Source organism: Gavia stellata, chromosome 4 (genome assembly GCF_030936135.1).
Source record: "Gavia stellata isolate bGavSte3 chromosome 4, bGavSte3.hap2, whole genome shotgun sequence".
In the NCBI taxonomy this organism is placed as follows: domain Eukaryota; kingdom Metazoa; phylum Chordata; class Aves; order Gaviiformes; family Gaviidae; genus Gavia; species Gavia stellata.
In genome coordinates this window covers 7,296,072-7,320,339 of record NC_082597.1, presented here as the reverse complement: position 1 = coordinate 7,320,339, position 24,268 = coordinate 7,296,072, and the positions used below count along the sequence as shown (strand labels likewise).

Sequence of the window (24,268 nt, the reverse complement as noted above, 5' to 3'; positions counted from 1 at the left end):
ATTGCTGCCTCTGTCAGTTATTTGTATTTCAGACACAGACACTTGAATATCTTCTGTATTAGACATAACAATGTGCTCTTCAGCCCAAATTTAAGTTGTAGAGGAAATAACACTTCTATTTATCAGCCTGCTGGTAATCATGAAATGCATCAAAACACAATTTGAGAACTTTTTTGCACAACCTAGAACATGTACAGCAATGTAAATCAGCAGGATGACTTAAACTTTTGTCTTCAGCTCTACCATAATACAGAACTTTACATGTTTGCACAAAGGCTTGTTGGCTGGTCTGTGAACATACAGTAGTAATATTTCTACCATTTGCCCTGTATATATTCCTGATGCTGTAGATTCCAGATTGCTCAAATTGATCATTAACTCTTGGAATATCTCTAAAGATGCATGATTTTCTTTGCATAATCCACTAAAGTGTGCTACATGATAATGACCTCAAGGAACTTGTTAACATTATGCAAAGCAAAAGAGGTAGTTTCAGACAAGAACAACAGGATGGCTTGTAAATTCAGTGGTGTGGTTTCATAGATACCATGAAAGCAAAAGTTAAATTCAATGAAAAAGAGATGTGTTCTTGATCAGGCTGTGCTAGGAAGATGGTAAGGTGCTAGAAACATATATATTTCCACATTGCCACTGATTTGTTCTCTCCCCGATGGTAGTTCCGTTATCCCATGAATCTGTTTTAAAAATAATAATTTTAAAAAGATTAATTTTTCTGTAGGAACTCAAGAGACTAGTATAGATGGTGTGATTGGCTCAAGGAGCTGCTATCTTTGACAGTTCAGTTCTTTAATAGTTGGAACTAATACTGAAGCAAATGGCTCAGCTGATCATTGTTGTTCTTTAATTATAAATATTAATTATTCTTAAGAATAACTTTTTATTTTTAATACCTTTTTCTGCTGTCTGCTCTGAGACCTACTGAACTAATGAATACTCCACCTTCCAATTGTGAGATCTTAAGTTCAGTTGTATATATCTGCCTGTTCTGTTGCCTGCATTAGTGATGCTTGTCGCTGGGCTACTAAGAAGGAGAAACAGGATGTTGACTGAGCTGCTTGTTCTGAACCACAAACAGTTGCAGTGAAAATACCAGCTGAGTTGCCCATAGATGCGGACAATTTTAAAGGACAGTCTATCCTGATATTTAAGTTAGCTTTATTACTGCAGTTGGTAAAGGAGCAGTTCTGCTTTCTGTCTTGAAATCAACATTTGTAATCCCTGTGGAAAAACTCCAGGTGTGTATATGGCACACAGTACTAATGGTTGCTATAGAATTCTACAAATTGATTAAGAAAATGAAATAACACCCTGCTTCAAAGCTTTGTATAGTATGCATTAACAACGTTTTTGCTTCGTGTATCTCTTCACTTAGCCATAATGATATGTCTTTACCTTCTGTTACTGTTGTTGCATGCTGGTTTTTACTAATTCCAGGAGTTTCTGTACTATCTTTCCAGGATACCATGGGAGAAGAAAGCTTGTTGTGGTTATGTTCTTGAGGACTTTGTTTGGTTTGGTTTTTTGTGAAAGGTTCAGAGGAACAGTGTCCTCTTAGGCTGTAGATAAAGCAGTATATTTTCCAGAAGTGTTTAGTCTCCAAGCGTATCAGATAATGTTGTCTAAGTGTAGCTATTATGTTGGCAGCCATAATAATAAGATATTTCAATAACAAAGTGAGTTCTGTTTCTTCTGTTGAGTTTTAGGAAATGTGCAGGCACAACAATTTTACCAAGAAAGTACAAAACTGGTTTCGTGTTTGAGGAGTAATGCAGACACTGTAATGTCAAAGTCATTATGCAGTGTTGCCAGGGAGCTTTCTTGTTCCCACGAGGGTTCGATAGATTGCGACAAATGCAGGAATCTTCAAGACAGAAAACTGAATTTGACAAAAAAGGATGTTTTTTCCTTAACTAACTGTAGATTATTGTTAGAATACAACATCATTGCACTGCTCTGTTGAATACTTATGAATGGATCACATTTACGTTTTCAGCTGCAATGTGAACCTCCAATCCAATAGAACAGAAAGCCTTTTTAGAAGATTTTTCAATGCTAGTATACAAGTGGCTTTCAGATTTGTGTTGGAGGATTGATTTAAAACTAAACATTAGCCTTTTAATTCAGGACTACATAGTTTGCACTTAAGTGACAGTACAGTGATTTAACCCATACTGCTTGCAGCTTTAGGGTATTTATATGTAATTCTTTGCTATCTAACTGAATTATGTTCCTGTACAGATACACATAATTATTTATGTTCAACTGTATACTGCAATTTTGTTGAATTTTTTCAACTTCAATATGAGAAGTTTTAAAATGTCTTTTTAGGCCTTAAATTCTAAACAGCTCTAGACAAATGCTAAACAGTAAATAGGGGCTGTTGTGGCTTCTGGGGTTTTTTTTTGCCATTCCCATCTATGGTGATCTATGAAGTTGCACGTTTACTAAGCAAGTGTTCTGTTGTTCGTCATATGGAAATTTTTAGCATTATCGTTGGCTGTTCTTAATTCAGAAGTTAGCTGCTTCTTGAGTGTTAAATAGTTCTGATCATTTTAACTCGGAAGACGTAAACCTCCTGTACATCTACCTTCTTTCAGCTTCTTACCCTGAGAATCCTCAGTAGCAAGGTGCTTTTTGTTCAGTTTAACTTGACTTACTAGTGCTTGTGGCCCCTCTCATTTGAATATAAAATTGAGGGATGTGCTTCAGATAAGGAGTTTATGCTACGGCTAAGAAACAAAAGCAAAAATTGCTTATCTGATAGCATGCAGATTCCACAGCATCATCCTGCTGAGCAGTGTGGATGGCAGTTTGTACCTGTTCAGGCCCTGTGAATACAGTCTATATACCTGAATTATGATTACGCTTGTGAGGCAGGAGTTCTTGCTCTGTTGCTTCATTGCTTCATTCCTTAAGCTGTCTTTCTAGTAGAATCCCAGTTAATAAATGTCCAAAATGCCCCCTTCACTCTTTCTGAGTGTAAAATTTTGGGTGCACCCATTCTAGTAAGATTGCAATTAGGACTTTAATTGAGCAAAGTATATTTTTTTTTGTAAACTAACATTTGAAATTCTACAAAAAAAGATGTGCTCTTAGATATTTCACTGAAGTGCAGTCCATGTGATCCAGTTGACTAGATTTCAACCCAAGGTATGTGGTCAAAATGGTAATGGTCAGAAGTAGTGGGTTTTTACTATGGTAGTCTATATTCAGGGTGTTTAACATAGGCTTCAGACAGTAACTGACTCATCCCTGATGCTAGATCTTGCTTTATAATGTAGAAGAGCAGGAAGAGAAAGCAATACTGTGGGTTTTGTGTTTGTTTTTTTTTTTTTTTAGTTAATTTCTGCCCCGCTTCTCAAGAAAAATAAATGCTTTTGGAGAGAACAAAAAAACTAATTATATTAGCCTTAATGCAGGTACCAGTAGATGGTGCCACTGATGCTGCAGTCTCTCCACTTGTGAACATGAATTTTTGTCTCCCCTGTGAGAGAGGAAGGGGATTCAATCTCTGATCGCTAATTTCACAGTAATTGACCCAAGGCTTTTCCTTATTGTATTTCAGCTATTTAGAAATACCCACTCTTAGTATTCTTCCCCATGAAGAAACCTTTTGTGTTCTGTTAGGGAATAACAACAATGTGCTCTAAGACTTTAATTTTCCCTCAGGTATGTTCAGTTTACAGAGATGAAATTATTAGCTTTCAGCAGGCAGGTACTTGTTCAGACCAGAATAAAACTTTCTGCTATTTGTCTTAAAAGACATGCCATACAGAAATCCCCTCAGTTAAAATACACTCCCTCAATTCAGCCAAAGTCCTTTTTTAGTTTAGCTTTTGTGTATGTCTGAAGCAATGAGACTTCCACTTTTTCTCTGAGAGTTAATGGCTAAATGCTTAATAACATCGTAGTAATTTGCTGTGGCTAGTCGTCCTTGACTGTGTATTCCAACAAGCTTGAAAAATGTAAATACAGCTTCAGTTATTGATTAACAAGAGAGAATAAAATCTGTTAAATAAGTAACTGGGATACCTGCAATGTTTAACGAGGAGTTTTATGTGTTATCAGGAGACTGTTTAGCTATGCATCTTTCAGGTAGTATATTCTGATGCTGCTAGTCCACAATTTAATTACATAATTATCCCTCTTTTTCTGTGAGTGGATATTAAGATCTTGGAAATGCGCTCTAGTGACATAGCAGTAGAAAGGAGAGGGGAGGCAGTCATGTATGCTTAGTTTCGGGGTTTTTGTCTTGATCCTCTTCCAGTTTTACTTTGTGCCAGGGCAAGTTCTATGTATTAACTCTGCTTTTAGATTTTTTTTTTTATGGCAGCATCTTTTTTCTTTTTCCCTAGCAGTAGGGAAAACCTTAATCCTTCATAAAGTGTAAACTCAAGATCGATATTTTTTTTCCCCCCCTTACAGGCCATTTCTCACTTGAAGCATGCAAATTTAAGATGTTTCTCTCCACTTAAAACAGTAGGCTTGTTCTACAGTTCATCTCTTTACAGCATTAACTTACATTCTGAAAATGAAACAAAAATACTTTCTTCAGCTTGTTAAATGATATTATGAGGCTTCAGAGTGCAGTTGGTTTCTCTGCATTTAAAAGTGATACATGCACATTTATGCAAAGCAGCGGTGTTGTATTCTGTGTCGTGTTACACGATGCCACAAACCGGGTTTCAGAGCATTTATCCCGTGTTTACAACCAGATAGTCTTTGATGGAAAGAAGCAAAGTACAAACTAAGGAAAAGACAAATTGCTCTCCAGAATTCCCTAAGGGAAACATGCAATACTATGAAATGGGTATGAAGGCATGTAATCAAGGAAGGAGAAAGGAAAATAAGGGAAGTTCTATAGAAAATTATGAAACGTTAGCATTTGTGGGAGTACTAGCTGAGTTTTGGGGAAAAGGGTTGCCACATCACATCTGCTGAGCTTTGTTTTATGTAATAACACTACTACATTCATTTAGAAGTTCACTGCCTTAAAAATAAAGATGATCTTACCTTCCTGGTTATGTCTGCTGCTACTCTAAAAAAAAAAAAAATTGCAATAACAAATGGAGTTGTCTGTAAGAATTTTTCATTTTGCGTATTGAGAGGGATCTGAATTTTTTTTTGTATCTGGTAATTTCTTAAAGGTCGAATTCCGTAGTTAAGATGGTGTTTGGCATTTCACCTAAGGCAGTAGTTTTGAAAGAAAGTTAACTGTGAAAGGATTCCAATAGGATGTGGTAGTATACCTTTTTGTATTGCTCTTTTTAAATGTTACTGCAATCTGAAGTGTGAGCCCGTAAAATTGCATTTACATAGTTCTGTCAGTGTATGCACATTCATTCTTTTCACAAGGAAAATGGTACCCATACTTGTACGCATAAATACATTTTTGTCTATGAGTTGTCTATTTTATCATCTCCTTTGTTTACAGGTTGGATTTGCTACCGTTTTATGCAAGACTGGTTGCCACATTGCATCCCTGTATGTCTGATGTAGCAGAGGATCTTTGTTCCATGCTGAAAGGCGATTTCAGATTTCATGTATGTTTTGTTGATTTAGGTTTTTTTGCATTCAAATTAACCAATCTGATAAGTCATCCTTTGAATAAAATAACGTTTGATATCATGTAGATGCTAATTCTTAAATTAGTGAATATATTTCTGTCATCTGAGTGGATTTGTTCTAGAATACTAGATTTGTATATTTAATATATATATGCAGACATACATGGTAAGGTGTAAAAAAATTCTTTTTAAAATTAACTGTACAACAGTTACAACAAAAGTTGCAAAAATTAGAAACTGTGCTCCAACTGTGTTAAGTTTTCCTGAAATTAATAATTTGCATTTAAAAGGAGAACTGACCTATTCTAACATGTTCCCCATTACAAGGTTATTGTTGTAATATAGTGGTTATTATTGTAATTTAGTGCTTAATTCAGATTATTTTTTACCATTTTCATCAGCCAAAATTTTCTGTTACTCACAAATGTATTTTTCAGTGTTGTTTCTTCCACTTTGTTCTAAGTTTTGTAATCAAATTGGGTCTGGTGCACAGTGATGATTCCTTCACTGTTTTCTGAGTTTTATGGCACAGATTTCAATTTTTTTTCCCCCCTAATATTGACATTAAAAAAGTCTGAATTGCTCAGACTTACTTAAGTCTTAACTATCTGAAGTTAACTGTTCTCGGGAAAAGCCATTTCTGTTAGGGAGAAATACAATTTTGTATTTTGCAGATTATGTTTAGACATAGATATAATTTTGTACTTTGTTAGTAAAATTATGCTGGATGTCAGAAATTTTTAAAAGAAAAAAGAAAAAAAAAGTCTGCACTTTATTAAACCTGACTTCAAAAAGCCATCAATGTTTAATATTTTCTAAGGGACTATACCAGTGGTCCTATTTGTATAGAGACTACTTACTGATTCTAAAAATAGAGAATCTAGAATATTTAACGACCACTTCACTGTGGCAAAGGCGAGGTGGCCAGGTTGATGTGTGGCTATAACTGTAGGTATGTTAGAGGACTTAGTTTTTCAAGGGGGTGGGGGTGGGGGGGGGGGGTGGGGAAAGAAACCCAAAAGCTTCTGAAGAAACAAGGTTGTAGAGAGACTTTTAGGAAACTCCATGATAGGTAAAGGTAGAGCGTAAGGAACCAAACAAATATCAAACACTTCTGAATTTCCAAGCTTATTAAGCACGTTCAGGTCAAAGTAATTTACAAGAGGTAGGTATTTTTGAGGCCCTGAAATTAACTGCTTGCTTTTTTTAAGGTAAGAAAAAAGGACCAGATCAACATTGAAACAAAGAATAAAACTGTGAGATTTATTGGTGAGCTTACCAAGTTTAAAATGTTCTCCAAAAATGATACTCTACACTGTTTAAAGGTTAGTGTTATGATAGTGCTGTACTACTATATATGCTGATAAGGTATCCCCATCCTATTCCCCCTCATATATTTCGTAATGATAACCATTAATTCATTGCATACGATGTTTTAAACCCTGATGTCTGTTGCTGCTGTGTATGAGGGGACTTTTATAGCTGTTCTAGAAGTTAGAATGTTTTAATTTTTCTGATGTTAGGAATATATTAAAATAAACTGCCACCTTTGGACATAACCAAATTGCTAATAATTTTCTTTGTAAAGCGATGGTAGACATTGCTACTTATTCCTCTGCTACATCTTGCAAAACTGGAAGTGAGCTTTTCTTTCCATTACATTGATTTCAATTACTGTTTTTACAGAGAAAATAACAGTAAGGGGGAGGGGTTAGAGGCAGAAAGCTTTTCAGTGATGCAAGGAGAGGCTTATACGCCGTCTCAGCAGGTGCTTTAGCTTGTTGAGGAACAAAATAAATCTTTGGAAAGCATTAATCTCTGACCATATCATCTCGATTTGCATGCTGATAAACATTCAAACTTGTGTTTGATGTCAGGTCCCAAATTAAAACTGGATTTTAAAAATAAAAGTGCTTTTTATAACAGGTGGTTGAAGACTCACACAGGTTAAGATCACTTCCTCTAGGAATAGTTTCTATTCATTGACTCATTCGGTATCAAAGCTGAATTCTTAAATTATACTCGCTCATCATTTTTCCTCTCTCATCTATAAAATATTGTAAAATGCAAAGCTCTATTAATTTTAAGTTGTTCCTTAACTTAAACAATACAATTAAATTTGATGTGCTTTGAGGTTATTGTGTCCCCGTGCAAGATTACTTGGTGGTTTTCCAGTCTAGCAGCAGGAATTTTAAAGCAGATGTAACAGAGTTGGAAGGTGTATGGGAGAGATCATAGTGGTTTTTTAGCATTGTAGTCTTTTTATGCTAGGCTTAGGAAGCATCCTGGTTTTAGGTTTGTGGAGCCTAAATTTGGGGTCTAGACTGGCCTTACAATACTTTTTTTAATGAGATTAATATTTTGTTAACATCTGATCAATGAAATAAATTGCATTTTTTCCTTAAAGAATATGGAATACCACAATAGTGTAAAGTCTAGTAGTTACAACTTACTGTTTTCTGCAGTTGAAAAAGATGTTTAACATGCTGTGTTTTTATATAAATATATATCAGATGCTTCTGTCAGACTTTTCTCATCACCATATTGAAATGGCATGTACTCTGCTGGAAACCTGTGGAAGATTCCTCTTTAGATCACCAGAATCTCACTTAAGAACCAGTGTTCTTTTGGTAAGAGAAAGCTTATTGTCTTATGGGGGAGGGTGTCATGCACTGAATTAAACCAATTATTACTTGTATTTTCTGGCTTTGGCATGTGGTCTGACCATAACGATGATTGTGATTAATATCTTAATTGTCATTTACAATGTTTGAGCACTAGCAAGTGAAAACTTTCATTAAGTTTTATCTTGAGTGCTCAGGGAGGATAAAGGACAATGAATTTTTACTGAAATCTTGCCTCCTCATTATGGTGTGGGGTTGAGATGGGCTGGTGTTACATATGTTCAAGGTCTAGGTTGCTTTGGCACTATCAGCCTTTGTAGTCCTATGGACTTGTATCATCTTGTTATTTATAGCCTGTCCAGTGTTGTCTCAGCTCTGAGATAGTACCTGCTGTGAGAATAGCTTTCTGAAAGTATTCTGAAGAACTCAATTTGACCTATAAATCTGTTCATGACTTAAAAGAAAATGTAATTAAAGAATTAAATTTGTGAAGCAAAAAGCTATTGCTTTTGAACTATACATAATTCAGAGATAGGAAAACAGAGGATTAGGTTGAAAGAATATAATAGTTGTACCTGAACATGCCTGAGAAGCTATTTGGGGGGGAAAATGGTAGTGAATGGAACTGGAGATGATAAGATATTTCAACTTGAGGTGAAGACAATTGTGAAAGAGGTGGTTTCTGTGCCCTGCGTAACAATCTGGGGTTCTAAATTTGAAGAAAAAGTTTATGAAGACACTAGATGAAGGGGTTTTAGAAATAGAGGTTGGTAATTAAGGTAAGAGTAGAAGTGGTATCCATAAGTCTAGATAAGTACTGGCAAAGATTTAAAAATAACAATGATTAGCTCTCGGTCTTTTTTAGTATGAGTCCTGAATAAGATGTTTACTGGCTTGAGAGACAATCCTGTGTCCAAGGCAAGAGACTGAGTCAAACATGGTTGAAGAAGTCCTTCGAAGATGGATACTAGCAATAGGAAATTGCATTAAATTAAAAGCAGCATAAGCAGATACAGACCACCTGATAGACCATGTTGTTGTATGAGAAGTCTGACTAGGTGTTTTAATGTTCTATTCAAACCCATGCACTGCACGAAGAATATAGACATGTATCTGCAGTAAAGAAAGTAGTCTCTGTGTTTGGGGGATAAAGTGGCTATAGTTTGCCCTTCTGGAGGTGTTTGGAATCTTTAGAGACACAGCTCTTAAGCTGTGAAATATCACTGTTTCTGCTGTATTTATCTCCTTGCTTATTGAAACACAGGCTTACATTTGACAGGTCTTTCTCTTGAATCTATAGCCTTCCTTTCTCATGCTGTAGAGTTAACGGAGAAACGGTTGTACAACAATATACCCAAGTATGCAACACCTTCTTTTCCACAAAACGTTGTTTCTTTCTGAACTTCTTCGAATGTCGTAGCATTTGTTGCAGTGGTGTAGTCACAAGAGGAGAGAGATGGACAAATTAACTGCAAGTTCTTGGCTCATGCTTTTTGTTGCAATGTACTTTGTATCTTGAAAGGTTCAAATCTCTCAATTTTCTAAAGGTTTGCCAGCTGATGTGTTTTATTGTTAAATATATTCCTTTCCGTAATCAGTATTTTTCCCCTGAAACACTGTTTCATTATCTTTAAAAGACACTTTAGTCATTGCTACCTTTTTTTTTGTGGTTAATAAAAATTTTAGAAGTCAGGAAAAATTAAATACCTCTATCAGAGCTGCTTTTTGTAACTGCTTTTAGCCTTATGCACTATGAAAATGCTGCTTGTTAGCCATATTGCTGAAATCTGCTGGATGAATGCTAAACATGACTTAACTGTGAAGTGCAAGACAAACCACAAACACTGTTTCAATAACTGAGGCTTAAAGCCTCACAAGGTTTCAGATAAGAGGTCTTTTCTTATGCATTGAGGAACTACGAAAAGATAGAGATGGCAAGTAAGTTTGGAATATCTATTGATTAAGATGCAAAATAGGCTAAATAGATTTATATTCTACAACCATCTTAATAGCCGCATCTTCTAATGTTGCCCTATAGAAACTAGAGATAAATTTTGATTTAAATAGTGTTACACAAATTGGATCATAGTGTTATGGTACCAGTTAGTGTGAACTGTAGAAAAGATTACTCCCAAAGCAAGCTAATTGGGATCTTGCGGTAAAATTCTGAGTAAATGTAAAGCTGATCTTATCAATGACTCTTATGGGTAGAATTAAGGCCTGTTGATCTTCCAAATAATTATTGGTCTTAATCTTTACTGCTGATGATATAGTATGTAATAAGATGACAAACAGGCTGTATGTCTCCTATTAAAGACAATATTGCTTTGTCCTGGTGTGGAAGAAAGTCATAGTTAAGAATGGGCTTTAAAAAGTAATTAAGGGAAAAATAATTATTAAATAGTAAAGTGTTCTATAAGAGTGCCGCAAACTTAGCGGCACTAAGTGACTTATTCTAGAGAAACATTTAATGATCACATTCTGGTTTTGTAGAACTACTATCATCTTTTGCAAACTATTTAAAGATTCTTCTTTTATCAGGGCAGTGTTTATTTCTGTTAATTATTCTTCTTGGCAAGTCTTTAAAATTCAATATCCGTTATGTAATTTAAAATACTAATGTAAAACTAACTTGGCTTCAGGATTGGTCTGTTGATAAATGGATTATTTGAATTGGTGCATTGGAAGGAAAATCAGCATTATCTTGATCTATGTTTCTGTAACAATCATGTTAACATGTCAAATTCTTGTGTTATGCTGTTTTGTTGAAAGAATATTTGAAGTTCTGTGGTTAAAAGCCTTCTGATGCATTTTTAATCCTTTAACTTAGACAACTGTGTCAAATTGTCTTTTTAAGCTTTAGGGCAAGATCACTTGTATTTATAAATGTATAGAACTTAAGCTACATGGTAGCTCATTTTTCGGGGTGACTCCTTCTATAGCTGGAGTTGAAACTGTGGGAGAACATTGTTTGTACACCCAGAGGCTGTGACAAAGTAATTGTAGTTAGAATAAGACTGTGTTAATTCAATATAACAATAGTGTGCTTCCAAGAAATTTAAAATTTTTGATTTTTGAACTGTTGGAACAAGTAGCAGGGCAGAGCAGTGTAGGTAGTAAAGGGAAGGAGGAGCTGAACAGTTTCAATATCTTACTACAATCTGATAATTTAAATGTCAGTCATGCTGAAATGCTTTTCTGAATTGGGCTTTTCCTGCTGCTTAGGTTTTACTTGGTGACTTCTCTCCTTTTTTTTTTGTGCGGCTTTAAAAATTCTATTTTTTGCAATGCAAATTGGTGTTACCAGTTTGGGGTGGAGGTGGGGGGCAAGACCATTAACCAGAGAAGCACCTCCTAATTCTCGTCAAATTTTCTTTTGAAATATATCTGCAATATATGCTACTCAACAGGAAAAAAAGAACAAACCCTTTTACTGTTTCAACTTGGACATTGTAATGTAGTGTTTGATCTCTCTTTATCAAAGGAAAAACAGAAACCTAATCTTCAAATGTAGTACTTTATCTTTGTAGTTCTTCATTTTAGCCTAGTAAAATCAAGGTCCAAAGTAGTTAATTAGCTTAAAGTGCTTTAGACTGTAGGTCTTGCTTTTTTCTTCTGGAATGTGTCAAGGTTTTTGTTATTGTAGGCAGTGTATTGTTATGGTTTCTCTTTAATGCTTGTCCATCTGACTTGATGCCTTAAGTGAAAAAGGATTGAAACACACACAGTTGCTTAAAATGGTGGTGACTTCTAATAGAGATTAAGACTAATACCATCCACTTAAAGTTAGAATACATACTTGGGATTGATCAAAAAAATAATACATTACAGTGATTTTGAGACTTGGGGTAGTGGATATTGTCTCTTCTGGGAAGAAACATTTTAATTATAACTTATTTACAGTATAATGTGCAACTTTTTATAACAGGAAAATTTACTAATTATGTAGTTTTAGGGTTTTTTTAAAGTTTTAATTGCAAGCCCTTCTGCCTTTTTCTCTGTTATGCTTTACTCTGCCCCACTTCATTTTTCAGTTTATAGTAAAACATGATAAATGTCATTAAGGCAGCAAAAGTGTATTTTCTTCTGATGCATCTAGAAAAGGTGAAAAATTTACAAAGGTAATATTAACATACATGACATGGTAAGCTTTTGGACCTTTCTGCTGTGTTTTTTCCCCATATAAAACAATTTACGTATTCAATTGTTAAAAGCGCTGTGCATCTTTTAAGCACCTGTAGGTAAATTTGCCGTTACTTGACAGAAATTTCCTATTTGGAAAGGAACAGTCTCAGGGAATCAAAGGGGAGGCCATTTGTGTCATGGAAAGGGTTAAAAATTAAATTCCTTAGGGTTAGTGTCAGATTGAGACCTGCCTGGCAATAGATGCATACAGTCTAGGAGGAAAATTATGTTACTTGTTGGGTTGCTATGTTACACAAAACTGCTCTTCCTCACTCAATTAGCAGCTGAAACTCAAGGCTGAGGAGCTGTTTGAGTACGTTTACATTTCGGTTGAACTGAACCACTGCCTTGTAAAAGAACTTATAAAACTTTAAATTATTCAAGTTTAGTGGAAAGTCCACCAGTGTGAAAAATTGTGCTTCTTCACCATTGATCAAAGAAGGTTTAAACTCTTTTCATTAGTTTACTGGACCGCATGAATGTATATACTAACATTTGTGTGTGGTGATAAAATGGTACTTACATGTTAGTTTTGTTTATCTGTTTGATGGTGTAAATTACTGTGTAGCCAACCTCTATTAAATAATAAAGTCTATACCAGTGCAGTTTCTTTTCCTGTTGAACCACCTTAGAGTGATTTAAAACATATGGGATAATGATCTTAATAATGATCTTACAGGTCTTTTCCAACCTTAGTGATTCTGTGATTAAGCTCATCCTCATCTTTAACTGTAAAAAATCAGCAGCTTAGAACTGCTACTTTAGTTCTTGTACAGAATTTTTAGGTACAAGAAATTTTTAAAACCCACGAGTTAAATTTTAAAGTACATATCCAAAATGTATGGAGAAAAGATTGTATTCAGTGAGAAAAATTAGTACAATCCTGACAATTAAGCAGAGCAGTTAGTGTTGATGTAGTAGCCTTTAACTTGTCTGATTTTTCCTGAAATACTACTTTATGGTAGGTACTGTTTTTCTTGCAGTCTATTCTGTTTGGGTAAACAGCAACAATGGAGCATGTAATAAGGAAAATGCTATTGCCTAAACCACTGAAAATTCAAGTGAAACCATCAATATAAACTACCTGGAGTTGCATACTGATGTAAAAAGTAGCCACTCTTATGATTCACTATGCTTGTGTCAAGACATCAGTATTTCAGCTACTTGAGTTAAATAAAATCATGTTTTGAATAGTGTGAGTAATAATCGTATTAACCATTTATCTAAGCAATAACATTTAGATTTCAAGTTAAACTTAAAATACTTTTCAGAAACCCTTTTCACCACAGGTGATCCATTATAAAAATAGGGGTTGTAAAGAAAAATGACCTTGGAAATAGCAACGCAGAACCGTATATATGCTTTGTCCTTTATTCTCTCTACCCAAGCTTTTAACTTACTTTTCTGCAACCTTTCATGGTTCCTTTATCCCAAATGTAACTGTAAAAGCCTTTGGCTTGAATATGTAGTATGTCAACATCTTTAACTGATCATTTTTGTATATTTGCAGGAACAAATGATGAGAAAAAAACAAGCAATGCATCTTGATGCACGCTATGTTACAATGGTAGAAAATGCCTATTACTACTGTAATCCACCTCCAGCTGAAAAAACTGTGAAGAAAAAACGTCCTCCTTTGCAGGAATATATTCGTAAGCTTCTTTACAAGGATCTCTCCAAGGTCACCACAGAGAAGGTAAATCCTTATGAAATCTTTAATACATGTTTTACTGGAAGTGATGTAGCACTAGCTTTCAAAGAGTTTGGGGAGGGTTATAATTTTTTTAATTGCAAGGAAGAGGGATCATTTTTGTATCCCTGATTTGTAAGATAGTTTGATTTCTTTTATGTAATGCAGAGACACTCCAGTCATGGACCTGTATTCTCCACAGCATTAAGTGCTGAACAAACAGAGAATGAAATGAGAGTCTTTGTGCTAAGTATCTTGTGTTCAGAGTAAGAGACAAAAGACTACAGTTAAATACAGACTGTAAGAGCAAGGAAATTATGGAATAGATTTGGACAGCTTGATTAGTAGCTAGAGGAGAGCAGTTGGGTTTTCCATAGCTTCTGCAGATCTGGAGGATGCTTGAAATAGAGAATGAGGTTGCTTGCAGGTGCTTACAGGGATTTCATCCCAACCATGAGAGACAGGGAATGATAGTGAGGAAGTATCTTGCTATTTTGCCTGCTAAAATGTTAAGCTTGTCTCAAAATTTGGTTTAGGTCCTGAGACAGATGCGCAAGCTGCCTTGGCAGGATGCTGAAGTGAAAGACTATGTTATATGCTGTATGATCAACATCTGGAATGTGAAATATAATAGTATTCACTGTGTAGCCAACCTCTTAGCAGGGTTGGTCCTTTACCAGGAAGATGTCGGAATTCATGTTGTGGATGGAGTGCTGGAGGATATTCGCCTAGGAATGGAGGTAAACAACCAACATTCTTATTAAGCTATACTCATCTGCTTATGTTGAAAGGAAAAAAGTGAAATAATCTTGCTTACAGAAAGGAATCCTTGGATTCTGGATTTTTGTTTGAGTTTTCTACCTCAGTTGTTTGCTTTATGTAGGTTTATTTAAATTAAAAAAACAACACCCCCCAAAAACCCCCATAATCTGCAAAGATTACTAGGACAGTTGTTTTGTCCCCCTTACAGTATAGTAAGGGCATACAATTTATTCTCTCACAGTATAGTCAGATTCTTGCAACTTCAAGTAACTTTGGAGACTAATCCATATTTTGATAGATGTTATAATTGCAAGAATTCTCTGGGCAATGAAAAATCGTTATAGATTTAAGATAGAGTGTATGCTAAAAGTATTTGAACTTTTACAGTAACTACTAGTTGACCAGCTTTCATAACTACTTTTTAATGTTTAATTTTGTGTAATGTAGGTAGCCATAAGTAGCCATTTTTTATTATAATGAATCTTATAAATTTTTTTACACTGCTTTTTTCTTTAAAAAAACCCAAAACAAACAACAAACCTTTTGCAAAGATTCTATTGTGTCTGCATGATGAAGTGAATTTTTTGTTCTTTTTTGATAAAGGTTAACCAGCCAAAGTTTAACCAACGGCGGATCAGCAGTGCCAAGTTTTTGGGAGAGCTTTACAATTATCGAATGGTGGAATCAGCTGTAATATTTCGAACTCTGTATTCTTTCACATCATTTGGTGTGAACCCTGATGGTAGTCCTAGTCCACTGGACCCTCCCGAGCATCTTTTCAGAATCAGACTAGTTTGTACTATCCTCGATACCTGTGGGCAGTATTTTGACAGAGGATCTAGCAAACGAAAACTCGATTGCTTCCTTGTATATTTTCAGGTATTCTAAAGTAAATTTTGTATAGTTCTGTAGATTTCTTTTAACAAGCTAGCGTAAGTCAGTCTGTTACATATTTCTCTTACTGTCCTCTAGTACTATAATTTTTAGAATCCTGTCTGTCTGATAGCAGTTTTATTTTAGTGATGTATGTGTTCAGTTATATGTAGATGTTACTGTTCCAACAAACTTGTAGAACACTGCAGTAGCAGTTGATTCACTGAAGGGTTTAGGTTCCCCCCTTCAGGGGTTCTCAGCAAGTGGGAAAATGGCTGACAGAAACCTTATGAATTCCAGCAAAGGTAAGTATCAAGTCTTCCGGTTGGGATGGAATAGCTCCATGCAACAATACAGCCGGGAACTAGCTACCTAGAAGACAGCTTTGCAGGAACAGAGCCAGGACTCCTGGACTATATGAACACAGCATTAAGTTCTGCACCATTCAGGGGATGAAGGCAGACAGGATACTATGTTGTGTTGGCAAGGCTGTAGCCAGAGAATTGAGGAAAGTGATTTTTTTTTTTTTTTTTTTGCCTTCCCTTCTGTTTGGCACTTGAGGCCACATCTGGAGCACTGTTTCCAGTTCAGGGCTCCCTGATAGGTGAGAGGAGAGATATCAGCAAACTTAGCTGAGTCCAATGGAGGGTCGCCAAAATGATCACGAAACTCTCGCTTCTCACATTGTGGGTTTGCTCAGCTTGGAGAAGAGAATGCTAATTATGTTTATGTCCTCAGCTAATAGTGTGTGTAGAGAAGGAGGAATCAGATACTTCTTAGGCATGCACGGTGAAAGGATGAGAAGGAATGGTCACAAGTTGCAGCAAGGAAAGTTCCGACTCAATAGCTATAAGGGGGGGAAAAAAAGATTTTGTAACGGGAGTGTTTAAACACTGGAGTGGGTTCCTCTGAGCAAATGTGGAATTCCAGTCCATGGAGTTCATGCTAAAACTCTTTGGACTTAATTTCTTTTTCTTTTTGCTTCTCTCTTTAAACTTTACTAAAGCATGGATATTAAAAAATTAAGGTGATAACAACTTATTTCAGACCTTCAGGCTGCATATCCTTCATCTGTATCTGAGATGTAAAATCATTTTTTGAAGTACAGTGTGGTCCTATTTTTAAACCCAAAATAAACTTGTCAGTGAAGAAGTTGTTACATTTTTGTTACACCTTACAATTTCATAAAGCGTTCCTTTTGATCATGTCACCTTTTAAATAAACATTCTGTTACTCATACTTCATTTTCAGATGCAATTTTTGCAACATCTTTGTTCTCAGAGTCTACTGTAGGTACACTTAAGATCAGCATTTATATTTTTTACAGTTTTATTGTAATGGGTATGTGCTAATTTGTTATAAAGCAAACTGGGTAAGTCACTTCATGCTAGCTGCAGTCTTAAAACTTTTTGTGATGTTTCCCCCCTTCTCTCCATAGGAGAGGGAAGCCTTCTGCCTTTGGGGGAATTGATTTTCTTGAAAATCTGGGGGTATTAATTTTCTTGAAAATATGTGGAGGAAGGAATTGAAAGCTCGTCAGTTGTGCTTATCTCTCATAAAAGGATCTACCCTGAGAAGGCACTTTCTTTTCAGTGCTATTTTGCTCAGTCTTCATACTTATAACAGTCGTTATGATAAAAGGAGCATATTTGTAATGTTTGTGATATCCATTGTGATCAAACAATGTTTAGTGATATCAAAATATCTAATAGTTACATGAAATAAGAGAGTAGTGATGTGAAGTCTTTTGCATTTTCTACTGTACAAACATGGCTAGGCATTACAAACTTCGTAAGTTAAATAGTTTATAAATGCCAGTGTGCCTATAATTTATTTGAATATTTTGTATTCTAGCGGTATGTTTGGTGGAAAAAAAGTTTGGATGTTTGGACAAAAGACCACCCATTTCCTATAGACATAGACTATATGATCAGTGATACACTGGAACTGCTGAGACCAAAGATAAAGCTCTGCAATTCTCTGGAAGAAGCTATCAGACAGGTGCAAGACTTGGAACGAGAATTCTTGATAAAATTAGGTAAGAAAATGTGCAAGGGGAAAGAGGTCTTTTTGACAATTCCTGTATTTCTTAAAATGATATTTTGTATGATGATGACAGGTAACTATTGTTATTCTCATGATGTGATCTTTTTATTCTCATGATAGAAGTATTTTTGTAAATTCTTTGTGTTTTTTCAATCACCGCAGAGATCATATATAATCTCCATAACTCTAAAGTGATTGAGTGTTTAAAAAAACCCTAGTCTATGAATACTATCAATATAGTAGTATTTGGAGGGGAGTGTGTATATATATTAGTATATGGAGTAGTATGTTGCAAAGGATGAGGAAGGAAACTATGAATTTTATCAGAGAAATTTAGGAACCATGCTTTACCACAAAAAGCAAGGAGTATCTGTGCACTCAATTACTGCAGCCTCTTGGTTGGTAAGCACTGATGGAAACCAGCTTGGTCATTTTGGTAGACTGGTTGCTTGTAACTCTGTGTTCCTTCTTCAGTTCTGGATGTGACTAGAGCTGCTGTGTCAAAGTAAGCATTATTGTAAGATAAATAAAAGAGAGAACATGTTTTGTTTTTAAAACACTGGCAAGTAGAGGGCAGAGGATGATTTCCTTTTTGTGAATTAGAACTTTGGTTGGATTATTAAAGTTTTTTTTCTTAAAACATATCTGTTGGCTGGGTTGTGTGCTAGCTTGTAGTTCCTGATAAGGCTACAGTGATGTATATTTATAAATCTTGCTGTGTTAAAAATCAGTTAATTTTGGTAGAAAAAAATGGGTTTGCAGCACAGCTCCGTTGACAAAATACTGGTTAGTGTGTATCTAAAACTACTATCATCATATTAACCTTTAAACATATCAGTTCTTACTAATTATTGGATACTACTGTGCTCATTTCATTAAATAGAGTTGTTTTCTAATCTTCCTTTTTTATTTGAAGACAAGCTTGTTCTTGAAAATATTTTATATGTAAATTTTACACTTTAAGAGTTAATTAGAGCCTTAATAGCACTTCGTCTAGTTAGACAAGTTCAATTTTTAAGAATAATCCTTTAATCCAGTGGGATGAGTATGTGTAATTGCTAGGTAAAACATTGCAACTTCTGTCTTAGGAGGAATTTATTTTTCTAATATGCTGTTTAATTGACATGCAGATAAAAATTTCCTTATGGTATGATCTAAATTACTAGCTTTTATGCTCTCAAAATAACCAAGAAGTAATTTACAACTAGTTACATAAACTGTAATATTCTTTTGAAAGATACTCACACTTCCTTCCTACAAACTGTAACAACTTCTGTTCTGTGAATCACCACTGCTATAGCAGTTTGATTCAGCGTAGTTAAGGGAGAGATATGTGGTCACTCAATGTGAGCAAGTGTTGGAGAACATTTTAATGTCGTTCCCCGCAAACACTCCACCCCCCCACCCCCCCCAAGTGTGTTGCTTTTCTTGATGCTGATACTACTTGCTCACTATAAACATCAGTATAGGGTGGGCTGGTTCCTAGTCCTCCTATTAGGACTGTTTGAAGGTGGTCTCAGGAAGGTTGTCATCTGCCTTTCTGATCTTTGAAGTTTATGATGATAGGTGCAAGCATATCTGAAGGAAATGTGTTTTTTAATAATTTAGCAAAAGGTCTAGTAAAACTGCAGTTCTTGATCAACTTGTCCCCACAGTTCCTCTGCCCATGGCCAGTACCACTGAGAAGGTATTATGCTAAAGACCATGATGTGCTTTGCTCTTTGTTGATCTGAAGTGTAGTTCTAGGCAGAACAGTGGCGTGGCTTGTTGCCTGCAGACCTTGCATTGGGGCCTGACTGTTGGTTCCTGTGCCACTCTGATCTTGTACTGGTGAGAATATGGAGTGATTTGAAAGAAACTCTTGCATAATTATGGAGCAGCACATATTTTAAAGAGCACAGTGTTTACAAATCAGGGAAAAAAAGAATGCTCTGAAACCTCTGGAATATGAAGGAGGAAGTGTGTGCCTGTGCATGTGTGTTCACACAGAACTGAAAGCTTCAATAACTACCATACAACCATATATACCATCCATTTTACTTCTGAGTTTTGTGTAATTTAAGTATGGCTCTAAAAAGTCATCTCCTCCTAAAGCTGATATTTATGATCTTAGTCAAATTTTTGTAGAGACCTGGCTGTGTGTGTCTGTATATTGCATCTCTTAAAGGCGATGTCCCAAACCACTTGTATATTCAGATTCTAGACTTCCGCTTAAGAATTGTGTACTACTGTATTTGTTCTTTCCATATGGCAGAGAACAAACAAGAAGTGCTAGGAGCACAGAACTGATGAGTTCATTTGCTGTCCTTTACACTTTACACTAATGGCCAACCCTAAGTGTGGTTGGTATGTCAAAATATGAATGACAAACTGCATAGTAACTGTATTGACTCCTTAGTAAAATCTTTGAAAAATTACTGGCTTAGATCTGCTGCGTTGCAGAAGGCTGGCATCAGCATCGCTTTCTGCTAGCTCAAAACACGATCCTCTGGAGGATTAAGTGGCTTTGTAAATTAACAAAAAAAAATTAAAAGAATGTATGAGAACAATAGTGTATGCTGGAAGTTTGTTGTTCTTTGCATTGGATGACTTAATTTTTGCAATAGCTGTTCTCTAAAAACAGATACTAATTTTTATCCTGAATCGCAACCACGCTCAATTCTTAAATATTTTCTCTGAAAGCGATTCTGATTAAAATCTATATCTAAGATAAAATTGGACACTGAAGCACTGAAAGAAGCTAAAGCTTATTTTCACTTCTGTGAGAAAGGTATAGATAAGGGTATTACATTGAAGGATACCTTATTGAAAGAAAGCAGAGCTTTAGGGAGCTATGCTTCATATCTTACACAGTAAACTAAAGTGTCTTGAGGGATAGAGGTGGCAAGCAGGTCAGTGAGGAGAACTGCATCTAAAACACAGTGAAAGAACTGTCAGTCCTGTCTGCAGGTAGGATGAGCACACTAGATAATACTTTTCGAAGAGACTCTGATTTCCTGAAGACTTTATACAGGCACCTACATCCTCATAGGTTTAACTACAGCCTTGGAGCATTAGAAAAGTGTCAGAAGGGTTTATTACAGGCTGAGAAAATAGTTGTTTCAAAACTGTTAATTGACAGTAGTGTGAAGTACTGGAACTAAGACTGCAGAGGCTTGATGTCTTCTGGGTTCTGCTGGTTTTGTAGAGCATCTTCAATTTAGTGCCCATATTTCGGTGCATGTTTCAGTAAGGTTGCATGTTTAATTTGAGGACATTTTGAAGTTTGCACAGTGCAACTTCTTGACTGCTGTTCTTTGGGAGATTTTAAACATTCTCCGTAATGTTTTCGTCCTTTTCTGGCAGGGTAATCATTACTCTTTGAGTAAGGTAACTATATAGAAAGTGCTTCTTTCAGAAGTCAAATATTATGACCCATTGGAAGTTTTAGCGTTCAGTAACAATGGACTTTTGCAGTGATCTTCCACATCATTCTCGAGTGCTTATTTGTTCTAATGTTCTAATTCTGTTCTAGTTCCTTCTTCTAATTCTTTCTCTTTTTCCAAATTCCAGGAATTGTGAATGACAAAGATTCCAAAGATTCCATTACTGAAGGAGAGAATCTGGAAGAGGATGAAGAGGAGGAAGAAGGTGGAGCAGAGACAGAGGAACAATCTGGAAATGAAAGTGAAGTAAATGAGCCAGAAGAAGAGGTGAACTTAATAATTTATCTTGCCTTGCATAAAAAGAATGAGTAAACAATATTTTGATTACTCATTACTTTCTGAAGCCCCTGTGTGTCACAGAGTTAGCACGTGAAATGTGGGTATGCACAACCCAGTCAGTAGTCTGAGGATATTTCCATCCCAGTTTTGTGTATGTGGAAAACTGAATACAGAGTGTCTGAGGCTTATTCCAGAGAAATTATGGCAGAAAATTGAACCTGACAACTTTGCTTAGGGTATGTGCTGCTTCTCAACAAAAAGTTGCCTTCAGTTTTTTGGCATGAAAACACTTTCAGGTAATTCTCTTTATCTGTATTATATGTATTGACTAGATGTCAAAGCACTCATGTAGGAAAAATAACAGGTGTTCAGAGTATGCATGTATAATATGAATAAATAAAAGATTTATGGAGCATAACAACTTTCCTTGTTTACTGTGCCAATAATCTTTTGAATCAAAAATGGGGGAGGCAATAAAAAAATGTGTACATAGAAATTCTAACTTGCCACTATGACACAGCAAAGTTGACATGATAATGGTAGTGCTATGAGAAAATTACTTCATCAAGGAAATAGGAAACACTTTTTCTCCATATGCTTGTGTTGGTTGGTTTACTAATAAGCTTTCTTTCAGTCTATGCTTCTCAGCATTAAAGTTGATGAAGTTTGGCTGGGTTTGTGCCTTTACCCACAAATTAGTAATTTCATTAGAATCATAAATGGTTTAGGGGTTGGAAAGGGACCTCTGGAGATCTTCTGCTTGTCCAACCTCCCTGAGTCCAGACTGAAACATTTAAATACCCAACATAAAAAACAAATTTACTAAGACTGAACTGAACTAAACAGGTTTGGATGAGGAGAGGGTAGGAAAGGTACAGAAAATGTGCATGAGGAATGAGATGCAAGTGGTCTTTTTTTGTTTTAAACCAGTCAGAAGTTATTCTGTTCTCAAACTTTAAAATATTAAATATTTCAGGAGGGCTCTGACAATGAGGAAGAAGAAGGTGAAGAAGAGGAGGAAGAAAACACAGATTATCTTACAGATTCCAATAAGGAAAATGAAACCGATGAGGAGAATACAGTATGTATTGTTACTTTAGATAAAGTGAATTGACTTTTGCATCTTTGGTTTTCTTTACTGAATGGTTTTTGCCAATGCTGCGCATAATGTATCTGGGAAAACATGGCAAGAACACTCCCTGCTATTCTTTCAAATACATTTTAGAGCTTATTTCTGTATTTGCAAACTTTCATTATTACCTTCTGAAAATATTTATGCTGTCAACTTTACTAAGCTTGTTTTCACAGGACTGTGCACTTTCACAAGTAGCTAGATTGGGAAAGGTTGCATAAATGATGGCTTTGCAATGCTAGCAATGGTAGCAAACTGATATGGTACAACAGGGTAAACTAGTTACTCTCCACTAGATCTCAAAATGGAAAAGGAGACAAACCAAGAAGTGCAAAATTCCTAAAATGCAGATTTGGGGTTGGCAGATTATAACATCTGTAGCAAAAGAACCCATCCAGTTGAGCCTGAATTGCAGTGACATAATAAGGAAAGTAATGATTGTTATAGAACAATGTGGTAGGGTACTGACTACAAACATTTTTCTTGTCGTGTTGTGCTTTCCACATACTGAAGGATAGTATTTGTCTTGAAAAGACCATCTAACTTTACGGACTTAATAGAAATATTAGTTAAATTGGGTGTGGTAGGGGTAGAGACTTTTTGTATTGTTTCCGTATCTAGAATGTGTACATATGCATCTGTACACATAGGCTAGTATGTCAGAATATTATGAATGGCCAGCCTTCACAATTGATGCAATAAATGTCAGAAAATATTTCATCAAGAAAATAATCCAGGCTGAAATCTTTTCTTTAACAATTTATTTTTTAAGGTTTTGATTATGTATGATAGACTGAATATTTGTATTTCTGGATCTAATGTAATAAAAGGGTTTTTTCCCATTGCAATAGGAAGTAATGATTAAAGGAGGAGGACTTAAGCATGTCCCTTGTGCAGAAGATGAGGACTTCATTCAGGCATTGGATAAAATGATGCTGGAAAATCTTCAGGTATAAATATTTATTTTCTTAAATTAATGTAATTTGCTGTTCAGCTAACTGTATTTGATTTTTTTTTTTAAAGTAAATGAAAGATTAATGCATAGCTTACCATACTAAAGAACACGAATTTTTTTCTTAGCTGTGGCGTCTTCTCTGCAATTGACGTGTATGGATAAGTAGCTTTTACTAAAATTATTAATTTTACTAAATTGTTAATTGTATTGTTTGCCCAGTGAGTATATGACATGCTGACAGATTTTTTTTTTGAATGAATAACAACTGCATCAGATACTATGCAACGTTTCTGACTTTATCCTAGACTATCCAAGCCTAGGTTTTAATATGTTTAAAATGTAGCTGCATTTAAATTTACATAACCTTTAAGTCCTATATTTTTTTTGTCACATCTGGTTAAATATTTAAGCATTGAGTATTGCAAGCCTTGTGTGAGGAATACATTAATAACATGCTACAAAAAAATCTTGAATGTAGAATGTCCATTCTGAAGTGTATTTAATCAAGTTTCTAGTTTTCTTTCCTTACAAGGTTAAGTTATCTAAAATTCCTTTGAAATTTGAAGTATTCTGTCCCTGTAACTTTCTTCTTCACAAGCAAGGAAATCCAGTAAAAAAAGCCTAATACATTTATTTTTATATTACTCTGTTTTCTTGGAAGGTTAAAACTTTTCTCAGTCGTGAAAATATGAACGTTGCCAGATTGACT

The 24,268-nt window shown here is 35.4% G+C and overlaps 1 protein-coding gene across 1 annotated transcript in view; it reads left to right on the top strand.

The window, feature by feature from the left end:
• The window catches only part of UPF2 (UPF2 regulator of nonsense mediated mRNA decay), a 65,440-nt gene that overhangs the window by 23,975 nt on the left and 17,197 nt on the right, over nucleotides 1-24,268 (top strand). Inside the window, exons 9-18 of the mRNA XM_059816000.1 lie at nucleotides 5,456-5,564; nucleotides 6,800-6,913; nucleotides 8,102-8,218; nucleotides 13,908-14,093; nucleotides 14,624-14,827; nucleotides 15,453-15,728; nucleotides 17,577-17,760; nucleotides 21,321-21,460; nucleotides 22,449-22,553; nucleotides 23,456-23,554. Coding sequence (XP_059671983.1) covers nucleotides 5,456-5,564; nucleotides 6,800-6,913; nucleotides 8,102-8,218; nucleotides 13,908-14,093; nucleotides 14,624-14,827; nucleotides 15,453-15,728; nucleotides 17,577-17,760; nucleotides 21,321-21,460; nucleotides 22,449-22,553; nucleotides 23,456-23,554 — 1,534 coding nt within the window. The remainder of the gene's footprint in view (nucleotides 1-5,455; nucleotides 5,565-6,799; nucleotides 6,914-8,101; nucleotides 8,219-13,907; nucleotides 14,094-14,623; nucleotides 14,828-15,452; nucleotides 15,729-17,576; nucleotides 17,761-21,320; nucleotides 21,461-22,448; nucleotides 22,554-23,455; nucleotides 23,555-24,268) is intronic.